Below are 24,423 nucleotides of genomic sequence, written 5' to 3'. Positions count from 1 at the left end.
CGTTGCTGGCTGTGGAGCGGTATAGTCCAAATCAAGTAAGTTGCAAATCACGATTATTTAATGTACGAACAAAACTAATTTTATGTTTCATGTATGCATAAATCTCGATTTAATTATTAGAGAATAAACCCAAATACCATCAACTTAAATATTTGCGGTGTTTATTCAATTTTGGAATCAGCCAGCTTTCGACCTCCACACAGGACATATGTTTTGTACGTCGGGGTTGATTCTAGATAGGTAGGAGTTTAACCTGTTATAGTATCCAGATCGAAATTGAGCTAGAGTAACGCGCGTTTCCCTGGGGAGTTTGCGTTCTCCCTCTGAAAGTTTAGGGTATTGTTCTTTGAGTACAGAATTCACCGGGCAATTCCTGGCATAGAGGTCCGACGCCTGTTTGTGGAGTTCACTGAGGACCTGCTTGCGTTTTTTATCTTCATACGGCTGTGTTCTCAGGTGCCGTATTTCCTCATAATGCTTACGGAGATGACTCCTTAAGCCCCTGAGAGGTGTTGGCTCGTCAATCAAATGCCTGTTGGGATGCCCAGGTTTCTGGGTATTCAACAGGAACTATTTGGTTAGCATCTCATTTCTCTCCCCGATGGGGAGTATTCTCGCCTCATTATGTAGGTGGTGTTCTGGGGACATAAGAAGACAACCCGTGGCGGTTCTGAGATCAGTGAGGTAGCCGTTTATTTTGTTCCAAAGCTCATCGATATGTGGGCAGGGGGCCTGTGGCCATTATTGTGCAGTCATCGGCGTAGGAAACGATAGTGGCTCCTTCTGGTGGCGAAGGTAGCTTTGATATGTAGAAGTTAAACAAAAGTGAGGATAGGCCAGCTGTGGGATCTCTTGTTTTATTCTTCTTGGTTTTAATGTTTCGTTTCTAAATTGCACCGATGCCTGCCGACCACCCAGATAATTTGCGATCCACCTTTTAAGACTTGGGGGAAGGGTATACCCTTCCAGGTCTTGCAGTAACGTGCCATGGTTGGCCGTATCAAAAGCTTTTGATAGGTCTAGCGCAACGAGTACTGTTCTATGGTGGGAGTTTTGATTTAAACCGCAATTTATCTGGGGGCTAATGGCATTTATCGCGGTGGTTGTGCTATGAAGTTTTCTAAAGCCATGCTGATGAGAGGCTAGTTGGAAAATTGCTTTGAAATAGGTGAGCAAAATGGCTTCGTGTCTTGGCTACTGGAGATAGGAAAGATATCGGGCGATATGAATCTCCTATGTTAGCTGGTTTCCCAGGCTTTAGTAGCGGGTCCACCTTGGCCATTTTCCATTTTTCGGAAATAACAAAGGTGGAAAGAGACAGGTTGAAGACATGTGTTAAACCTGAAACCCTCTTTCCCTAGGCTTTTAAGCATCGGCATGGGTATGCCGTCTGGGCCCACCGCTTTAGATGGTTTAGCATGACCGATGGCATTCTCAACCTCTTTGGCGGTGATGGTAATTGGGGACGCGCTGAATTTATGTTTATGTGCGCGTCTGTTGGCCCTCCGCCTAACTTTGTCAACCGTAAAATGTATTATATATTGTCGGCAACACTCGCACATTTTTTCGCATCCGACAGCACTTTATCGCCAAAGGCGATGGAAATTTTGTCATTGTGCTTAGACGGATTCGATAGAGGCTTTATGGTGGACCAAAGCTTACCCACACCGGCAGAGAGGTTAGAACTACTTAGATGATCCTCCCGTTTCGCCCGCTTGCGTTCATCCACAAGCAATTTGATGCGTTGGTTTATATCCCCTCTGTCCGTAAACACGATAACTTGAGTAAATTTTGAGCTATCTTAATGATATTTGGTATGTAAGTTCTTGGGCACTCATCTCAGATCGCCATTTAAAACGAATGAAATCGAACTATAACCACGCCCACTTTTTCGATATCGAAAAACCAAAAACCAATGAAACTTGGTAGTTGGGTTGACCTTATGACGCAGAATAGAAAATTAGTAAAATTATGGGCGTGTAACCGTTCACTTTTAAAATAAGGTAATTTAAAAGTTTTGCAAGCTGCAATTTGGCGTTCGTTGAAGATATTATGATGAAATTTGGCAGGAACGTTACTCCTATTATTATATATGTTCTAAACAAAAATTATCAAAATCGGATGCCGAACACGCCAACATTAAAAAAAAAATTTTTAAGTCAAATTTTAACAGCTGAGTATTTAATGTTCGGTTACAAACTTAGCCTTCTTTACTTGTTTTGTATAATATGAGCTGTTCAAAAGCCTTTTAAGACTTACGTCGGACTCTTTTTTAGGCTAAAATGATATACGTTAATAGGCTCATATAGGGCGACCATTGCAAGAAGGAAAGTGCATTGATTCGGCCTCCCAAATGAGTGCTCCAATTTAGATATTTTTTCCGAATCTTTTTTGACTTAAAATGTTTACTGGGTAAACTTAAACTTTTGCAACGGCATGCATTATTGGCTAAATAATTTTTGAAAAATTCAACCGATCGTAATGGATAACTACCGACCAATATGGGACAAATTTGGTACATTTTGGATTGAATTCGTGTATTTGTTTCCCAAAATATTATTTTTACCCTTCTTTTGGGTAAATATTTGGGTATTTACCCATTTTTACCATATATAACCAATTTACCGGGTATTTACCATTTGGGTATTTACCCCTTTCCCATCTCTAGGCATGAACAGCAAGGAGCCACAAGAGATTTATAAAAGTTACGAGGACGTCGGGTTTCTGGATGTAGCCCAGAACAACCTGTCCGATGCAACAATCCCTTGCACGTGACACACTGACAAGAGTATGACCGTCCTAAAAAGATTATTTTCCGGCAAATGCAGCAAAACCATTTCTCACATTATTCGGAAACAGCTAAACTGGAAAATCATTAACCATCTCAAGTCAATTTTCTGTAGGCATGACATACCAAAGCTAGTTAGATTCGATAACGGGCCACAGTTCCACCAAGTTAATCAATCAGCTTTGGCGAGGTTCGCCAAACAAAGGGGGTTTCAATACACAACTTCATCAACACGATATCCGCAAAGCAACGGCTTCATTGAGACTTCTGTGAAAACGGGGGAAAGTCATTGTTGAAGAAGAATTATTTACTTACTTACTTAATTGGCGCTTAACCGTAATGGAGTACCGAGCAACACCACCAGCAAACGGTTTTTACCAGCAGAGATGTTAATGGGCAGAAAAATTCGCATCACTCATAACGCAGCAACAATTAATGCCAAACTACTACCTTGAAACGCCGATACAAAACGACAGGGCACCTTAAAACAAGAAAGCTGAAAACTATGATAAAAGACATACGGCAACCAATCGTGAACTATTCCAAGTGGGAGATATAGTGTGAGTCCGCAACTTACGCTTGTGTAGTACCCCACAAGCAGCAGCATACTACTATCTTTGTTACTCTTCTTCTCTTTACAACACGTAAGCAATTCACTTTGTGACTTATGTGACAACATGAACTGAATCGATAAATCTGTCTTGAAATAAAACTCGGGTACATTACACTCCCAATGTATGTTGACTTGTGTTCATCGGAGCCTCCATGTTCTTACTACTTCAATATCAAAGCTAACTTGAATCAATAATAATTTTGAAACTAAAAACCTACGCTTTTAGAGCTAACCGAACTAAAAATTAAAAAATTGTTTTTAATTACAAAGTTTCTATGTTATATTAGTAGAAGGAGGAATAATTTACCATAAATAATTTACTCAAAATAAAATTACATATAAAAAAATTTAAGTTATTAACAGAATTTGGCCCTATGGTCACTTTAAGTGGCCAATTATTGCAATGTCATCTGTCCTTGATACGTGTGCAAAGTTTCAATTTACCTAATGGCCATTCTAAATAAGGTCAATTGACCTTATGTCACCTCACCATCAAATTATTGCATTGTTATCTGTCATTGACCTTATGTCACATCGCCAACAAATTATTACATTGTCATCGGTTATTGACCTTATGTCACCTCGCCATCAAATTATTGCATTGCTATCGGTCATTGACCTCATGTCACATCGCCATCAAATTATTGCATTGTCATCGGTCATTGATACATGCGCAGTTTCAATTAAACTTATGACCATTTGAAGTGAGCTTATGTCACCCCCACCATCAAAGTTTTACATAGTCATCCTTAAAAGGACTACATCTGTAATCTACATCTGAATTTTTTGTAGCAGTTTTCCCTATCACAAAAACTAAAAGTTAGTTTCTTATTTCTAATTGTCTATTTTGATGTTACTGGCTATCAAATGCTATAGTGACTAATTTTCGTTGTTCAAACCAGTTCTGTACATATTGAACAAATGTGCGCACATATATCAATGTAGAAGTGATAATGATATCATTCATTTATCGCGATACGTTATAAATTTGAAAAAAATTTACCGAAATTTGTAAAAACAATATAAATAGAACCACCTTTACCCTCTCAGGGAGTTTCAGAGAAATTTATTTCGGTATTGGCTGTGAATGGGCAGGTACTAATTAAAATTAATATGTATTTGAAAAAAAAATCGGTCAATGCCTATTCATTAGCGTTTAGCTACATATATTGTATTTCAGAAGGAGAAAGCAAAAGAGTACTTTTCTGAAAACGTTTGTTAATAATTTCTTTTTTTTTTATTTTTTTTATAAATGTTTGCATTATCTAATAAACCGTAGGTAATTGGGCAAATTACATTGGGTGCAAAAAATGTTCTTATCAAATTGGTTTACTAATAACGCCCTTTGTAGATATGTATTGCAATATATTGATGAGCTGTCAAGTGCTGTATTAAATGAATTCTTCAATTAGACACTTGTTCTATGAGTATGTTTACAATAATTTGACTGTTTAAGTCTAAATCGTTTTTCAAAGTTTTTTATATGCGGCAATTTTAATTAAGTAACAGATATAGGGATGTGATTAGCAAATGATTTGCGCCATAATTTTTAAGGTACATTTGCGTGTACGCTGAATGTATTAATTAATTTATTTAATTCGTTGATGCATGCATATGTTTTTATTTGTCAACTTACTCTGTTATCCTTTCTTTTTCCATGCCTAGCTCCTGTAGCTCTGGTTTCGCTGCATTAATTTGGCGTTCCAGTTTTTTATATTCTTCTTTCTTCTCTTCCACATAACGATTTAGTTTTCCCATTTCTGTTAACATTGATTGAAGTTTCATTTTCAATAACGATGCATTTGCCTGCAACTTTTCCAGATCCTGTTGGCGTATAGTATTGCCGCCCCCCATGCCGCCGTTAATATTTGGTATTGTACCACTTGTACCGACCTGCGGCTGCGCTGATGTGCAAATATATGATTCTAATAATTTGATTTGATTTTTAAACATTTTTTCAGCCTTTAGATAGACTTCTTGATCGTGTTTCTTTTCGTTAATCTCTGCTTCGACGTTTTTGAATACTTTCATTTTTTGATCTAATAGATATTGTTGTTTATTTAGCAAGTGGTGCAGAGTTAAGAAGTTTTCGGCAAGAAAACGCAAATCACTGTGATCATCTTCCTCCGCTGGTTTCACAATCGGATTACTCAGCGTTATATCCAACATTTTATTATACAATTTCAATGAATTTACCCTGTAGTAATTTATCAATTCAACTACAGAATTAAACTTGCAATCCGTAAAACCATATTTCCCATTCAAATGACAGATTTTTATCAATTTTTCTGTTCCATCTTTGATTAGTGTCAGTGTATATTCGCCGTTCTTGTTTAAAGCGTCTCGTACCAGAAAACTACCATCAGGTTGACCGGATAATATATTTTTCACCTCCTCACGTGAAATTTCACCCCAATACCATTCTGCTTTGTTTAATTCCTCAGCGTTGTGATCATATTGGCCAGCACTAGGTGGCTGTGGACGCATAGTCGAATAATGCAACGGTGAAGGAAACACTGCACAAAAAGATTAACATTTTAATTGCTAATAAATTACAACAGGGGTCCACTAATAATAAAAAAAAACATAAACATATGCAAGGCCCAACAACCTCCGAAACGATTTTAGGCCGAAGTTCTCTTCCAATTTGCGTCGCGCCTCTTGTTAATTTTTCCTACAAATTGGCGGAACGGAATCTACATGTTTTACGCCGACTCCAAACGGCATCTGCAAGCAGATAAGTTTTCACTGAGAAGCTTTTCATGGCAGAAATACACTCGGCGTGTTTTATCTAATTGAAGATATCCTCCCGTAAAATTATTAATTATAGCACTCAAGTAAATTGTTGTTAAAGTCTAAGCTACCATCACCCGATGGAAAAAAAGATATAAAACTGTAAACTTGTCCCTAAAATTGGATCAGATCCATCTAGGTCTAGTAAATTAATGGTGGGTACAGGCACAAGCCCCGTCGAGGCGAGGGTCGGAGACCCTCTAGGCAAAGTTAATATTTTTTTTTGTGTGCAAAAACAAGAAGCCTCTGGAAGATAAAACATTTAATTTTGGCATCTAGGAGGATCTCTCTACCAACTCCTATTTATGTTTATTCTCAACACTAATACAAAATTTTATCAAAAAAACTCCGCATTCTACCGAAACCTTTCTGCGTTGGCGGTCTTCGAACGCTCTTATGAAAAATTACCCCGGCCAGTCCACCAAATTATATGGGATCAAAATTAAATGCGTGCAAATTCCCTTTAAAAAATGTTTTTCAGTGCACAACAACATTACAACAATCACATGAAAATTGCCAACATCAACTGCAAATATCCCCAAACAGAAATACATTTTTTCTCTTCCTCCTTCGGTTTATTAATACTGACACGAGTCGTTTGACACATCTCTCGATATTTTTGAACGCGTATTAGCGGTCGGTGGCCGCCGTGGCGTGGTTGTAGCGTGCTCCGCTTATCTTACCGAAGTATCCTGGCTTCAAGCCTTGAGCAATGTAACTTCAAAAATTTAGAAAAAAGTTTTATGAAATTAGATAAAACACTGTTGTTGTAGGGATAAAGACACTCCCCGAAGGTTTTCGGGAGTATTATCGATGTTGATGGTCCTATGCTGGATATAAATCCGGTACGTTCCGGTAACAAGCACCAGTAAGGTACAAGCCCGACCATTTCGGAATCGATTTAATATGACTACATTGAACCTTCTAGGCCACCCCCACCTTCTAGTTCAATGGAACTTGGGGTCGCCAGAGCTTCGGCTGCTAAAGAAACTGTATTCGCCACGGGTAGGTGAGGTTGACAATGGGATTGGAAAGCTATAAATTGCGCTGGCAAATCCTTGAAGGTTTTGCGCTACACAACACATTGTATCATTTGTATGGTATTTTAGTCGCCTCTTACGACAGGCATACCGGCCGCGGCTATATTGTGATCCCCTTATCCCACTGGGATTGCGTTTTAGCAGTCGATACCTGTTGTAAGATCTCACCAAGAAGCGAAGCATTAATATGGTTCCGAAGTATAAGATACATAAGGTTGCAAATGGCATTTACTTACTTTTTTTCGTGTCGATTATAGCAGGAAATTCGCAAATTTCTCCCACTTTAACTTTTCGTATTTGCTTCTTTATTTTTTGTTTTGTATTATCTAGCACCCAGATATAACTTGTCATGTACTTGTACGTATTGGTTTGTGTACAATGAAAGCGTTGGAAGAGGCGCCCCACTTAAAAGGAATATAACCGATACGTCTACTGCTATTGGCAATTCGGCAGCGGCTTTGGCTGTCCACAGCATACACAGCACACACACACAAACATGCACCATCCACAAAAACGAAATTTCCTTCTTAAGTTGCCCGCACACGTTTATTTTACTATCAATCGCACAATATTGAAGGATTCAGCTAAATCCTCCGCAACTGGCCATTTTGTATGCCTATTTTACAAATTTTACTTCTTCTTAAACACAAAACCTCATTTAAACCTTTAATTTGCAATTTTCCTCAATTTTTTAAGGTAAAATCAGCACAACAGGAAAATAACCAAAAACGTCGAATTGTCTGAAAGCAGCGTACGAACTCGCTGACAGGGGAAGCGTTGCCAGAGCTAGTACACTAAAAATCTAATTTTTCAACAAAAAGACCTTCAACTGAATAATGTAACGAATTTACTGCAATTCCTCTTATTTACAACCTTCTATTAACGTTGGAATCACTAAACTGTTGAATAAATAACTCCACTATTCAATAATGGAAAATGGCCTTTATTAAAGTACTTCACAATAACACTTATACTTCGCAACTGATAGCTTGCTTAAATCAAACTGACTCGTCGTGCCTCAACTGTTGCCGCTTTTATACTGTCCGGTTTCATCGTCGACATATTTCTAGGCGCTTCTATTTCCAGAATTTACTAGTTAGGTATCAGCTATAAATTTCTCAGCTATAACTACAGATGCACGATTTTATAGCTTCTCTCATACCACATGCGCGTGTATATGTGAGTGATACTGGCACAATTATTGCATACTTTCGGGAGTATCTCAGATATATGGAAGTGGTTGCGCGTTGCTTCTCCGCTGTATGTACGTACATATGTGTAGACATAATGATTGATTCGTTTATGTAGATACAAGTGACTGTCTGCTTTACTTCACATACTTCACAACTGATAGCTTGCTTAAATCAAACTGACTCGTCGTGCCTCAACTGTTGCCGCTTTTATACTGTCCGGTTTCCTCGCCGACATATTTCTAGGCGCTTCTATTTGCAGAATTTACTAGTTAGTTATCAGCTATAAATTTCTCAGCTATAACTACAGATGCACGATTTTATAGCTTCTCTCATACCACATGCGCGTGTATATGTGAGTGATACTGGCACAATTATTGCATACTTTCGGGAGTATCTCAGATATATGCAAGTGGTTGCGCGTTGCTTCTCCGCTGTGTGTACGTACATATGTGTATACATAATGATTGATTCGTTTATGTAGATACAAGTGACTGTCTGCTTTACTTCACATACTTCACAACTGATAGCTTGCTTAAATCAAACTGACTCGTCGAGCCTCAACTGTTGCCGCTTTTATACTGTCCGGTTTCCTCGCCGACATATTTCTAGGCGCTTCTATTTGCAGAATTTACTAGTTAGTTATCAGCTATAAATTTCTCAGCTATAACTACAGATGCACGATTTTATAGCTTCTCTCATACCCCATGAGCGTGTATATGTGAGTGATACTTGCACAATTATTGCATACTTTCGGGAGTATCTCAGATATATGCATGTGGTTGTGCGTTGCTTCTCCGCTGCGTGTACGTACATATGTGTAGACATAATGATTGATTCGTTTATGTAGATACTACCCTGCAAAATCGCGAGTACTCCATGCATGCGTGTATGGAGTACTCGCTATGGACCAAGCGAGTGCTCCAAAATTAACCACAATTCATACAAAAAAGATGGTCCAATTAACGTTGCGATGTCCTTGGACTGGACCATATACTCCAGCTCCGCATTACATCAGAGTAATCCATGGAGTACCCACAATCCAATAAACATCGTGTAGTGATTACAATCGTTAAAAACGAGCAATGATCGGCTTACAATATGTTCGTGTAGAAACATGAGTTGGTCCATTGCTGCATTACAGTGGAGTATGTTACGGTCTGCTGCTACGGTCTACGGCTACGATCCACTTGGGAGCGTGTTCACGCGAACACACCTAGTGATGTGTCGAAAGTTGCGATAAAAAGTATCGAAAAACAAGGAAAAAACAGACGGGCGATCGCTAACGAAGAAAAAAACCACGAGTTCCGTAGGAAGAAAAAAGATCTTTTTCCTTTTTCGAGCTGAGTTGGTTAAACGTGGTGATTTTGTGCTCTTAAATTTTCCAATTAAGGGCTAAGCATACTTTAAATTGAATTGTTTTTAAGCCGATAAGCATTGTACATATGAAAACAATCCTATACTACTTTTCGAACATAAAACTGAATCAATTTTCTGCAAGCAACATTTCATATTATTAAAATCGCAATCGTGACGCGTCTGGAAGAAATGCAGCGACAGTCAGCTCCGCAGCTACAAAGGAAACGAGTTAAAGGCACCATGGAATCAAAAGACTTATCAAAGGCAGTGTAAATAATCCTCCACTAATAACCAACATTTGTTCATCGTACACCAAATCTTACCTGCATTTCAAAGTGGTTAATTTACCTACATTTGCCATTCCGACTGTTTTACTACTAACCGCAATTTCACTTTTTCGTTATGGCAACATACAACGGCCACCTATTATTGTCACGTGGTCTGCGCTGACTGCATGGTACCCCAAAACCACCACAAACTCCATACGCAGTAACATATGATAAAGCGCCAACCACCACCAACGGCGCCCACTATTATCACGAGCATCACCATCGGTAGTACCTTCCCCAACCCTTTTATTAGCGCCAACCACGAGCGCAACAACCACCAGACGTACCGCCACCACCAGTTGCAACGCACACAACGGGGCCGCGAACATAGGTCCGAGGCCACTAATGTTAACACATACAACAGGCGGTACCACCGACACCAATACTAGCCGCATCTTTATCAGCTGCGTCCATACCGGCGATAATAATACTAGCGCATCTTTATTAGCTGCGTCCATACCGGCGATAACAATACTACCACATCTTTATCAGCTGCGACCATACGGGCTACAATAAACCAACTACAATGACAACCACAGGGCAGCAAACATAGGCCTGCGGCCAGGCCAATTGCGACAACGAATATCAGCGGGTAAAGCGGTGAGTTCGTTCCTTTACTGAACCAAATATACGTATTTTTAGCCTCAACCTTGTCTTTTAAACTTTTTTTTGACTGCAACATTATATAATGTTAATATACAAACATATTCAAATTTAAGGCTATCACCCTAGTATAGAATTAAAACGAATATGAATACATGCAATATGCTTAATGAGCGAAGAACATCAAAAGTTAAGAAAGCAATTTTTGTTATACGTTGCATACTGAAAAATTAACAAAAAAAAAAAAAAACAAAGCATATCTTAATTGTCATAGGTAGGCAATTTGTACTGCCTGTGAAACAAAAAAAAAGTGTTTCAGGTATTAAAATTTGCTTTGCGTTACGGTAAAATTTTACTATTACTTTTTTAATTAATGCAATTGTTGCGGATATGATTTTGGAATGAGAAAGTTTTGTTGGTAATTCAAGTTCAATTGCATTATCAAGTAAAACGCATTAAATTTATATTGAGGGACGCAAATAACGAGTAATGCGAATTAGCTTACATTATCAAAAAAAATAAAAATTTGTATACATTTTTTTGACTGAGTTGAACTAAACCCAAAACAATACCAGCACTGACTGATACATGCAAAACAGTTTACGTTTCACCTGAACAAGTTAAACGATTTCATTAATTTTACTATAAGTTTAAAAAGTTCACGTTTTACCTGAACCTGTAAAACGATTTCGTTAATCTTATATTATAAATGGCAAAGTTTGGATGTAAAGATGTTTGGATGTTTGGATGTTTGTCCAGACGTTTGTCTTTGTGACTCAATAACGCAAGAACGGCTGGACCGATTTGGATGAAATTTTGCACGCATATAGCCAATATTCTAGAAGGATCTACTAGCTATATATTTTTCAAAAGGGGGTGGTCCCCGCCCCTTAGGAACAGTTATAATTTAATTATTATATTTTTTCGTCTTTGCGACTGAATCACGCCAGAATGGCTACACGGATTTTGATGAAATTTGGGACACAGACAGTAGTCTACTAGCGAAATTTTTTTCGAACATGGAGAGAGGGGTGGGGGTCCCAAGACCCCTTCGAGCAATTACTTTTTAATAATTTTTACACATTATAACTTTACGTATACTGGCCTTCACCAATATCACAGACTCAAGGGGTCAAATAAGTCGAGGGCTTACAAAGTAAGGAGTGACACCCTCCGCCCCCCTTTATCTACCTCTCTGGTGTAAAATCTATAAATTGTTATAACTCAATATAAATTTTCTCCTAAATCAATATTTTTTGGTATCTGGCACATACAGATCGAGATCTAGACAATTTTGGAGGAACGAGCAGTGGTCCTCTCCTTTTACTCCCGCCATCCGCCCTCCTTCAATTGTTTTTATTAGCACGCTTTTATTAGCTTTACCTGTATGTTTCTATGTAACTTTTCATTCGCTCCAATGCGCCTGCTGCCTTATTAACATGGTTTTATAATTAGCTTCACCTTATTTGTAATCCCGTAAGGGTCATATCGAGACCCTTCCGGCATCATTTCTGGATGGTTTTCGGGATCGGTCCGGGATCCCGCCGTGGTAATTTCGGGACTTTTTCGGGACTATTTCGGGATCATTTTGGGACCCTTCCGGGATAATTTCTGTATAGTTTTCGGGATCCTTCCGGGATCCCGTCGGGGTTATTTTGGGACATTTTCGGGACTGTTCCGGAATCATTTCGGGACTATTTCGCGATCATTTGGGGACCCTTCCGGCATTATTTCTGGGTGGTTTTCGGGATCCGTCGGGGTCATATGGGGACTTTTTCGGGATCATTTGGGGGCTCTTCCGGCATCATTCCTGGATGGTTTTCGGGATCCGTCCGGGATATCGTCGGGGTCATTTGGGGACTTTTTCGGGATTATTTGGGGGCTCTTCCGGCATCATTTCTGGATGGTTTTCGGGATCCGTCCGGGATCTCGTCGGGGTCATTTGGGGACTTTTTCGGGATCATTTTGGGGCTCATCCGGCATCATTTCTGGATGGTTTTCGGGAACCGTCGGGGTCATTTCGGTACTTTTTCGCGACTAATACGGGATCATTTGGGAACCCTTTCGGCATCATTTCTGGATGGTTTTCGGGATCCGTCCGGGATCCCGTCGAGGTCATTTCGGGACTTTTTCGCGACTAATACGGGATCATTTGGGAACCCTTTCGGCATCATTTCTGGATGGTTTTCGGGATCCGTCCGAGATCCCATTAGGGTAATTTCGGGACTATTAGGGGATCATTTGGGAACCTTTCCGGCATCATTTCTGGATAATTTCGGGATCCGTCCGGGATGCCGACGAGGTCATTTCGGGACTATTTCGGGATCATTTGGGATACCTACCGGCATCATTTCTGGATGGTTTTTGGGATTCGTCCGGGATCCCGTCGTGGTTCTTTCGGGACTTTTTTTCGACTAATACGGGATCATTTTCGGACCCTTTCGGCATCATTTCTGGATAGTTGTCGGGATCCCGTCACGGTCATTTCGGGACTATTAGGGGATCATTTGAGGACCTTTCCGGCATCATTTCTGTATTGTTTTCGGAATCCTTTCGGGATCCCGTCAGGGTAATTTTGGGACTTTTTCGGGGCTAATACGGGATCATTTGGGGATCCTCTAGGGGTCGTTTCGTGACTTTTTCTGTTTTATTTCGGGATCATTTGGGGACCCTTCCGGCATAATTTCTTGATGGTTTGCCGGATCCATCAGGGTCATTTCGGGACCATTTTGGGATCATTTGGGGACCATTCCGAGATCATTTCTGGATCCGTTCGGGATGCCGTAGGAGCCATTTCGGGATTTTTTGTTACTTTTCCGGGATAGTTTTTGGACCCTTCCGGGATCATTTCCGGATCTGTGCGGGATCCCATCTGGGTCATTTCCGGACTATTTCGAGATCATTTTGGGATCCTTCCGGAATCATTTCTGTATGGTTTTCGCGATCCGTCGTTGATTCCCTCGGAGCCATTTCGGAACCTTTTCTGGAGTATGTCGGGGGTCATTTGGGGACTTTTTCGGGATCATTTGGGGCTCTTCCGGCATCATTTCTGGATGGTTTTCGGGATCCGTGCGGGATCTCGTCGGGGTCATTTGGGAACTTTTTCGGGATCATTTGGGGGCTCTTCCGGCATCATTTCTAGATGGTTTTCGGGATCCGTCCGGGATCCCAACAGGGTAATTTCGGGATTATTAGGGGATCATTTGTGGACCTTTCCGGCATCATTTCTGGATAATTTTCGGTATCCGTTCGGGATGCCGACGAGGTCATTTCGGGATCATTTGGGATACCTACCGGCATCATTTCTGGATGGTTTCTGGGATTCGTTCGGGACTTTTTCTCGACTAATACGGGATCATTTGCGGACCCTTTCGGCATAATTTCTGGATAGTTGTCGGGATCCGTTCGGGATCCCGTCACGGTCATTTCGGAACTATTAGGGGATCATTTGAGGACCTTTCCGGCATCATTTCTGGATAGTTTTTGGAATCCTTTCGGGATCCCGTCAGGGTCATTTCGGGGATTTTTCGGGATCATTTAATGATGGCGTTCAGGATTCGTCCGGGAACCCGTCGGGGTAATTTCTGGATTTTTCCGAGCCTATTTCGGGATCATTTTGGGACCTTCCCAAGATCATTTCTGGATGGATTTCGGGATTTGTCCGGGATGCCCTCAGGGTCATTTTGGGACTATTAGGTGAGCATTTGAGGACCTTTTCGGCATCACTTCTGGATGGTTTTCGGTATCCGCTCAGGATCCCGTCGGAATTATTGCGGGACTTTTTCGGGATCATTTGGTGTCCCTTCCGGTATCATTTCTGGATGGTTTTTGGGATTCGTCCGGCATCCCGTCGGGTTCATTTCGGGACTTTTTCTCGACTAATACGGGATCATTTGCGGGCCCTTTCGGCATCATTTCTAGATAGTTGTCGGGATCCGTTCGGGATCCCGTCAGGGTGCTTTTCGGAACTATTAGGTGATCATTTGAGGACATTTCCGGCATCTTTTCTGGATAGTTTTCGGGATCCTTTCGGGGTCCAGTCAGGGTCATTTCGGGACTTTTTCGGGATCATTTAGAGATGGCTTTCAGGATTCTTCCGGGAACCCGTCAGGGTAATTTCTGAACTTTTCCGAGACTATTTCGGGATAATTTTGGCACCTTCCCAAGATCATTTCTGGATGGATTTTGGGATCAGTCCGGGATGCCGTCAGGGTCATTTTGGTATTAGGTGATCATTTGAGGACCTTTCCGGCATCACTTCTGGATGATTTTCGGTATCCGTTCGGGATCCCGTCGGAATCAATGCGGGACTTTTACGGAATCATTTGGGATTCCTTCCGGCATCATTTCTGGATGGTTTTCGGGCTTTGTCCGGGATCCCGTCGGGGTTATTTCGGGACCTTTTCGGGGCTAATACGGGATTATTTGGGGATCCTCTAGGAGTCGTTTCGTGACTTTTTCTGTATTATTTCGGGATCATTTTGGGACCCTTTCGGCATAATTTCTTGATGGTTTGCCGGATCCATCAGGGTCATTTCGGGACCATTTTGAGATCATTTGGGGACCCTTCCGAGATCATTTCTGGATCCGTCCGGGATGCCGTAGGAGCCATTTCGGGATTTTTTGTTACTTTTCCGGGATAGTTTTTGCACCCTTCCGGGATCATTTCTGGATCTGTGCGGGATCCCATCTGGGTCAATTCCGGACTATTTCGGGATCATTTTGGAATCCTTCCGGAATCATTTCTGTATGGTTTTCGCGATCCATCGTGGATCCCCTCGGAGCCATTTCGGAACTTTTTCTGGAGTTAGTCGGGATAATTTACGGACCCTTCCTGGATATTTTCTGAATGGTTTTTGAGATCCGCCCGTGAGCCCGTCAGGGTCATTTCGGAACCTTTTCGGGATCATTTTGGAACACCTTCAGGGATCATTTCTGTGTGGTTCTCTGGATACGTCTAGAATCGTGTCGCTCTCATTTCGGGTTTTTTTGGGACTATTCGGGGAACTTTTGGAGACCCTTTCGGGGCATTTCTGGATGGTTTTCGGGATCCGTCCGCGATAGCGTTGGGGTCATTTCGTAGCTTTTTCTGGATAATTTCGGGATCATTTGGGATCCTATCAGGTTATCAGCTCATTTAGTTCTTTTTTTTACTCAATTACAAAAATAAAATGCATTAGACAGAAAACAAAATTTTAAACAGATAATAAGCAGGCTAACGCGAATAGCCCATATATTTAAAATTTTCCTTGCGGACGGGGCCGCGGGTAAAGGCTAGTTTTACCATAAATTTAAAAGTTCACGTTCTACCTGAACAGGTAAGTGACTCCGGTAATTTTTCTATGAATTTAAAAGCTTACGTTTTACTTTAACATGTGAAACAAATTTTTGAGGAGTATGATTTACCCAAATTTAGTCTTAGTTGCGTTTATAACAAATTTCTTAGTACATAGTACATATTAGTGTCATTATACTATGTGTTATACCAAATTGATGTTTTGTTAAACTCAAAGTAAGTCTAATACAACAACATATTAATTTTGGAAGTTGTATCCAATTATTGGAAGTTGTATCCAAACTGTACAGCCCTAAGATAGGTTTGTGAATGAAAAAAAGAAAAGGGCATTTAACCAAATTTCTACCAAAAAAAAAATTTTTTATTATATATATAATATATTAGATTATAAAAACAAACCAATTATTATTACATTCAATGAACCGTCACAAAACGCAGCTCACAATAATTTTTCTAAAAACTTACAAAAAAAAAAAAATAGAGTTCCTCTCCAATTAGGCACGCATTTTTGATTGCTACTTTTTTTAAAATAAAAATATTTATAAGCATAAATATATATATATAAAAAAAAAAAAAAAAACCTTGCAGTAAGATCAAAAGAAGTTTATAGAAAGAAATGCTATATTAGTAATAATGAAACTTGAATAAATTTGTTAACAATATGGGAATGCTGGCGTCGCCATTTATTTAGAAAGCACGTAGGGTTACCAGGTAAGGGGCCACCGAAAAATAGGTGCGTCGGTGGCCATGGATTTCGAGGGTGGGCATAGCACCGGGCGTCGCAACACCACCCGCGGCGCCCCTCTATATATTCGGCCTTTTCCCTTTCTTTTACTTTTCAGCTTTTTTTGTTCTTTTGAATTTCAGCGTTAGTAACCGGCCATGTCCGGTTCGGTAATTTTTTTTGGCGCTTAGTTTTTTTGCAGTTTCTTTTTTTTGAATTTAAAATTTTTGAATGTTTAACGGTCTGTCCGTGGCATCCGGTTCGACCGGATGTTGTTTTAGTTTGAATTTATAAGTGTTTTGAGTCGGTCTCTGCGCTTCTGTCAGTTTTTTTTTGAAATTGATAGCTCTTGGTTTTGATAGGCATGATAGGAACTTTTTTCTGTTTATGGCGCAGGAACAGTAAGGTTGGCAAGGACCCGCCCCAGCCGACAATGACTAGCCACTGTGCACCACCACATCATGCCGACCGCCTTCCTTACTGCTTCCACTGAAAATGCGCATCCATAACAAGTATAATGGTAAGTACTCCAGTGGACCACATGATCCAACGATTTTTGCAGGGTAGTGACTGTCTGCTTTATTGTTGTTGTGGCTTCATTTACTTAGCATCAGACTAGTGGTTTGAGTATCACCTAGTGTCACTAATACTCGTCACAATATTTATACGACATTTACATTGGCCTTATATCACATTTACGCAGCAGAAAATATGCACACAACCGATCCACACACGCTTCGGACATTTTCGTACTAATGTCACATTTACACAGCAGCAAATGCGTCATTTTGGGAGAAAAATCCAAATGCAATGCATTTTCTCATACAAATCGGCCTGCAAATCCAATCCACACATCTCATCCATACGCGCTTTCGCATTTTCTAACCAAAAGAAACCCGTCAAGAACACGATGGTTAGACGACGTATCATAATCTTAGTGCTCTACCTTACTTACTTACTTAATTGGCGCTTAACCGTCTAAACGGTTATGGCCGTCCAACAAGGCGCGCCAGTCGCTCCTTCGCTCCACCAACCGGCGCCAATTGGTCACACCAAGGGAGTTTAAATCGTTTTCCACCTGGTCCTTCCAACGGAGTGGGGGCCGCCCTCTACCTCTGCTTCCATAGGCGGGTTCCGATAGAAACACTTTCCTGGCCGGAGCATCATCTTTCATTCGCATAACATGGCCTAGCCAGCGCAGCCGCTGCGTTTTAATTCGCTGGACTATGTTGATGTCTGCGTATAGCTCGTACAGCTCATCATTAAATCTTCTTCGGTACTCGCCATCGCCAACGCGTAGAGGTCCATAAATCTTTCGAAGAACTTTTCTCTCGAACACTCCCAAAGCCGCTTCATCTGCTGTTGTCATGGTCCATGCTTCTGCCCCATATAGCAGGACGGGTACGATAAGTGACTTGTAGAGTATGATTTTCGTTCGCCGAGAGAGGACTTTACTTTTCAATTGCCTACCTAGTCCAAAGTAGCATTTATTGGCAAGATTGATTCTTCGCTGGATTTCAGTGCTGATGTTGTTGCTAATGTTGATGCTGGTTCCCAAATAAACGAAGTCTTTTACTATTTCGAAATTATGGCTGCCAACAATAGCGTAGTTGCCAAGGCGCATATGCGCTGACTCTTTGCTCGATGACAGCAGGTACTTCGTTTTGTCCTCATTCACCATCAAACCCATCTTTACCGCTTCTTTTTCCAGCTTGGAGTAAGCAGAACTAACAGCGCGGGTGTTTAGGCCGATGATATCAATGTCATCAGCATATGCCAGTAATTGCACGCTTTTATAGTATATTGTTCCAGTGCGGTTAAGTTCTGCAGCTAGTATAATTTTCTCCAGCATCAAATTAAAGAAATCGCACGATAGGGGGTCACCCTGTCTGAAACCTCGTTTAGTTTCGAACGGCTCGGAGAGGTCCTTCCCAATTCTGACTGAGCGACTTAGTGCTCTACCAGAGCTATAAATAACAATGTCCACTAGTTTTTTAAAGCCAAACTGACAGTTCTACCAGAAAATGCTTTGAATATTTGATATTTTTGTCTTTTCTTATCGTACTATTATTTAATCAATTATGTCAGTACATTTTCTTGCGATTAGTTGGTGCCCTCCTAGTCATTGTAAACCTTAATAAGCATCACCAATGGACATATTACGAAAATCTTTTAGAAACTTTAAGTTGAATTTTTAAAAAGACATAAACTGTGATAATTTTGGAATATACAGCACTTAGGACACCTTATTTGCAGTAATATAGCGAAAATGTTTGAATATATTCTCCTAGTCTTGCAGGGAAGGTTACGCGAGATGCACTGTAGTCATTGTTGCCATTTTAGCTGGAGACATTGCCCAGCAAAAATCTAGTGACCAAAGATGGCGACCAACAACAAAATATCCCACATTGTTCCACAATTATTAGTATGGCAGAATGAGATGGCCTAATTGAAATGCCCGATACATATATGCTTGCCTTTTCTTACATGCTATGTACCCTCAAATACGTCACACAAATTTTATGCGAATCCACCATTTGTTATTTTCAGCTTGAAACGCAACAGCAGAGTAAGAAAAATTTATTTACAAATAATTTAGGATATAATAAAAACTAAATTTAAATTAAGTGTTGTGTGCGCTACGGTATTTGCATTTATATTTTCCACAAAGGAACCAAAATCAAGTGATTTTTAATGGATGTAGGTTATTGCATTTTTGGTAGCATCTACAGTGAATAATTCAATTCGTGCATATAAAAAACGTTTATACATAAATTAATATGAGCTATGGAATTTTCAATGAAACTAGGTGCCGTACTATTTGCGATTGTATCGCGATTTGATGGTTTACTGCAATCAATAGTTTTATTAGTTCTTCTCTTTTGTTTTCTATATCATTAATTAATTTATTTAAGTTTCCCTTAACTTTGTTTGCATACAATCGCATACAATAAAATTTGTATTTATGGCTCACCAACAAGACAGAAAAACTATTCCTTAAGACTTATTGTTAATAATTTACAACTATTATAAATAATGTAATATATTGTAAAAATGTTTAATAAAAGAAATGTTAATAGATTTGAATTAAAGAAATATTTTATTTATATAGCAGTATAATCCAAGTAAAAAAACGGTCATAACACTAGTAAAAAACGGTCATATTAACGTAAAAATACTCGTAAAGTTACAGGTATATAACTCAAAAAATGATTGCCAGAACGTGAATGTAAGAACAGTACAGCACTATAGTTTGTTTACTTTTCGATAACCTAAAACCGTATATGTGTGAGCAGTATGGACAATCACATAAATAGGTACGACGGAATGGACTGGTCACAAATGTTACTGCTGCCCTGTACAAATGCTACTTAGCGATTTACGTGTTCCATCGACACAGCTGTTAGTCATTTTCCTAGTCAATTTACGGGCACATTTTTGCTGGGTGGTGCTTTAACGGTAACCGTATCGGTAACCTTTTAACAGCTGATTCGACCAACCTTATGAGAATCAATGCAATCGATTATTGGTGCCGCTAAGGTCGTAACCGTATCGTAGCCAACCAATTGGGTTTTGGTTTACCGTCGTAACGATAAACAGCTGATTACGTTAGGGATACGGATACAGCGATATGACATACGGCACCAATGACTCCAGCTTTTGTCGTATCGCTGTAGTCGTATCCCTAACGTAATCAGCTGTTTATCGTTACGACGGCAAACCAAAAGCTGGAGACATTGGTGCTTTATCGGTAACCGTATCGGTAACCTTTTAACAGCTGATTCGACCAACCTTATGAGAATCAATGCAATCGATTATTGGTGCCGCTAAAGTCGTAACCGTATCGTAGCCAACCAATTGGGTTTTGGTTTACCGTCGTAACGATAAACAGCTGATTACGTTAGGGATACGGATACAGCGATACGACATACGACACCAATGACTCCGGCTAAAAACCATGGTTGGCTACGATACGGTTAAGCGCCAAATACACGACACGAACATTTCCGCGAACATTCCCGTTATGTCAAGCATCACCAATGGACATATTACGAAAATCTTTTAGAAACTTTAAGTTGAATTTTTAAAAAGACATAAACTGTGATAATTTTGGAATATACAGCACTTAGGACACCTTATTTGCAGTAATATAGCGAAAATGTTTGAATATATTCTCCTAGTCTTGCAGGGAAGGTTACGCGAGATGCACTGTAGTCATTGTTGCCATTTTAGCTGGAGACATTGCCCAGCAAAAATCTAGTGACCAAAGATGGCGACCAACAACAAAATATCCCACATTGTTCCACAATTATTAGTATGGCAGAATGAGATGGCCTAATTGAAATGCCCGATACATATATGCTTGCCTTTTCTTACATGCTATGTACCCTCAAATACGTCACACAAATTTTATGCGAATCCACCATTTGTTATTTTCAGCTTGAAACGCAACAGCAGAGTAAGAAAAATTTATTTACAAATAATTTAGGATATAATAAAAACTAAATTTAAATTAAGTGTTGTGTGCGCTACGGTATTTGCATTTATATTTTCCACAAAGGAACCAAAATCAAGTGATTTTTAATGGATGTAGGTTATTGCATTTTTGGTAGCATCTACAGTGAATAATTCAATTCGTGCATATAAAAAACGTTTATACATAAATTAATATGAGCTATGGAATTTTCAATGAAACTAGGTGCCGTACTATTTGCGATTGTATCGCGATTTGATGGTTTACTGCAATCAATAGTTTTATTAGTTCTTCTCTTTTGTTTTCTATATCATTAATTAATTTATTTAAGTTTCCCTTAACTTTGTTTGCATACAATCGCATACAATAAAATTTGTATTTATGGCTCACCAACAAGACAGAAAAACTATTCCTTAAGACTTATTGTTAATAATTTACAACTATTATAAATAATGTAATATATTGTAAAAATGTTTAATAAAAGAAATGTTAATAGATTTGAATTAAAGAAATATTTTATTTATATAGCAGTATAATCCAAGTAAAAAAACGGTCATAACACTAGTAAAAAACGGTCATATTAACGTAAAAATACTCGTAAAGTTACAGGTATATAACTCAAAAAATGATTGCCAGAACGTGAATGTAAGAACAGTACAGCACTATAGTTTGTTTACTTTTCGATAACCTAAAACCGTATATGTGTGAGCAGTATGGACAATCACATAAATAGGTACGACGGAATGGACTGGTCACAAATGTTACTGCTGCCCTGTACAAATGCTACTTAGCGATTTACGTGTTCCATCGACACAGCTGTTAGTCATTTTCCTAGTCAATTTACGGGCACATTTTTGCTGGGTGGTGCTTTAACGGTAACCGTATCGGTAACCTTTTAACAGCTGATTCGACCAACCTTATGAGAATCAATGCAATCGATTATTGGTGCCGCTAAGGTCGTAACCGTATCGTAGCCAACCAATTGGGTTTTGGTTTACCGTCGTAACGATAAACAGCTGATTACGTTAGGGATACGGATACAGCGATATGACATACGGCACCAATGACTCCAGCTTTTGTCGTATCGCTGTAGTCGTATCCCTAACGTAATCAGCTGTTTATCGTTACGACGGCAAACCAAAAGCTGGAGACATTGGTGCTTTATCGGTAACCGTATCGGTAACCTTTTAAAAGCTGATTCGACCAACCTTATGAGAATCAATGCAATCGATTATTGGTGCCGCTAAAGTCGTAACCGTATCGTAGCCAACCAATTGGGTTTTGGTTTACCGTCGTAACGATAAACAGCTGATTACGTTAGGGATACGGATACAGCGATACGACATACGACACCAATGACTCCGGCTAAAAACCATGGTTGGCTACGATACGGTTAAGCGCCAAATACACGACACGAACATTTCCGCGAACATTCCCGTTATGTCATGTTTCTGCGACCTTTTCTGTCGTGTATGGTTTGCCAGTTCACGCAAATGTTCGCCAAAAATCAAAATATTTTAATTTTTGGCGAACATTTGCGCGAACTGTTCGTGCGTGTATGGCGAAATAGCTCATAATCGTAGTAATTTCTGAACGGAACAAAAGTGCGCGGAAAAGTAAAATGGACAATAAAAAATTTCTGAGTGAATTTATTGAAATGTATAAATCTTTGCCATCATTGTGGCAAGTAAAAAGCAAAGATTATTGTAATAGAATTAAAAAGAATAATGATTATGCGACTTTAATCGAAAAATTAAAAGAAGTAGATCCTGATGCCACAAAGGATACAGTTATAAAAAAAATAAGTAATTTGGGGCGCAATTGCTGTCAAAAATTTTAAGTCTTCAAAGCTATTGCCACTAGCTAGAAAGCGCAAAGTTAAAGCAAGGCTGTGATGCGGTGGAATTGCTTCTCTCATTATTGTATCCCGTTACGTTATGAGTGGCAAAACTTTTTGTAAAAGTTGGTCAAATGTTGCCTTGCTCATACGAACGTAATTTTTAAAATCATTTTGTGACGTGAATTCCAGTTCTTTAATAAGCTCACTTTGTCCAAGAACTGCTCGTTTTTTAAACCATTCTTTGCACCAAATTCTTTTTTTGCGATCTTCTCTCTTTTTTTTACCCTTAATTGCCACAGCGAGCCATATTGCTGCAGCACAATTGTTGTCCGTATTCATCGCTGTCTGAAAGAGAACTAATGTTCGGCCAAAGGTTCGTATGGTGTATGGCCAAAGCTGCGAACAAGATTGCGGAATGTTCGCGGAAATGTTCGTGTCGTGTATTATGCGGCAGTTACCCACCGACGTGTGCCGTACGTAAGGACGTTTGTCGTACGAAGCACGTTTGACCGAATTCTCAAGCCCGTAGGAATCAATGTGTGCGTCTGTGTACATGTACATAAGATATTTGTGTGTGTATTGTTTACAGATAAGCAATGTTGCCATTGACCATTTTGCATGTATGCTTATGGAAACATCAACTTTTTCCAATTTAATTTTTGATATTGTAAAAGGCCGGAATACTATTAAATAAGTATAAATAGATTAAATATTTATAATCAGCACTTTTACATAATTATTTCGAATTATTTTCACAATTTTTCAAACTTTAATTAGGCGTTTTTGCTGACACGTTCTTACGGAAAAAAATCAAAATTGTTTTGATTTCTACGTTCCGGGCTGCGTACGTACGGGCGTTGCACGTCGGTGAGTTTTCGTTTACATTGCACACTCATAAGATAGGTCGTGTCAGCTGACACGTTTTTTCTACGTACGTTCGTGATTAATGCGGTAGTTACTCACGAACGTACGTACCAAAAACGTGTCAGCTGACACGACCTATCTTATGAGTGTGCAATGTAAACGAAAACTCACCGACGTGCAACGCCCGTACGTACGTAGCCCGGAACGTAGAAATCAAAACAATTTTGATTTTTCCCGTAAGAACGTGTCAGCTGATCGCTCTCTCACTAGACAGAGTTGCCTAGTAAACTTGTGTACGCTAATTTTTTACCGTTTGCAATTTTATGCAAAAACGCCTAATTAAAGTTTGAAAAATTGTGAAAATAATTCGAAATAATTATGTAAAAGTGCAGATTAGAAATATTTAATCTATTTATATATAATTAATATTAATTCCAGCCTTTTACAACATCAAAAATTAAATTGGAAAAAGTTGATGTTTCCATAAACATGCATGCAAAATGGTCAATG

The 24,423-nt window shown here is 39.5% G+C and overlaps 1 protein-coding gene across 1 annotated transcript in view; it reads right to left on the bottom strand.

Moving 5' to 3' along the window:
• The window catches only part of Pi3K21B (phosphatidylinositol 3-kinase regulatory subunit alpha), a 33,044-nt gene extending 25,054 nt beyond the window's left edge, over positions 1–7,990 (bottom strand). Inside the window, exons 1-2 of the mRNA XM_067768928.1 lie at positions 7,471–7,990; positions 5,038–5,917 (exon numbers count right to left, since the gene is read on the bottom strand). Coding sequence (XP_067625029.1) covers positions 5,038–5,917; positions 7,471–7,585 — 995 coding nt within the window. The 5' untranslated portion in view covers positions 7,586–7,990. The remainder of the gene's footprint in view (positions 1–5,037; positions 5,918–7,470) is intronic.
• Positions 7,991–24,423: the final 16,433 nt, after the last annotated feature.

The sequence above is a fragment of the Eurosta solidaginis genome, chromosome 2, assembly GCF_040869045.1.
Source record: "Eurosta solidaginis isolate ZX-2024a chromosome 2, ASM4086904v1, whole genome shotgun sequence".
Taxonomy (NCBI): domain Eukaryota; kingdom Metazoa; phylum Arthropoda; class Insecta; order Diptera; family Tephritidae; genus Eurosta; species Eurosta solidaginis.
This window is presented reverse-complemented; position numbering and strand designations above follow the sequence as displayed.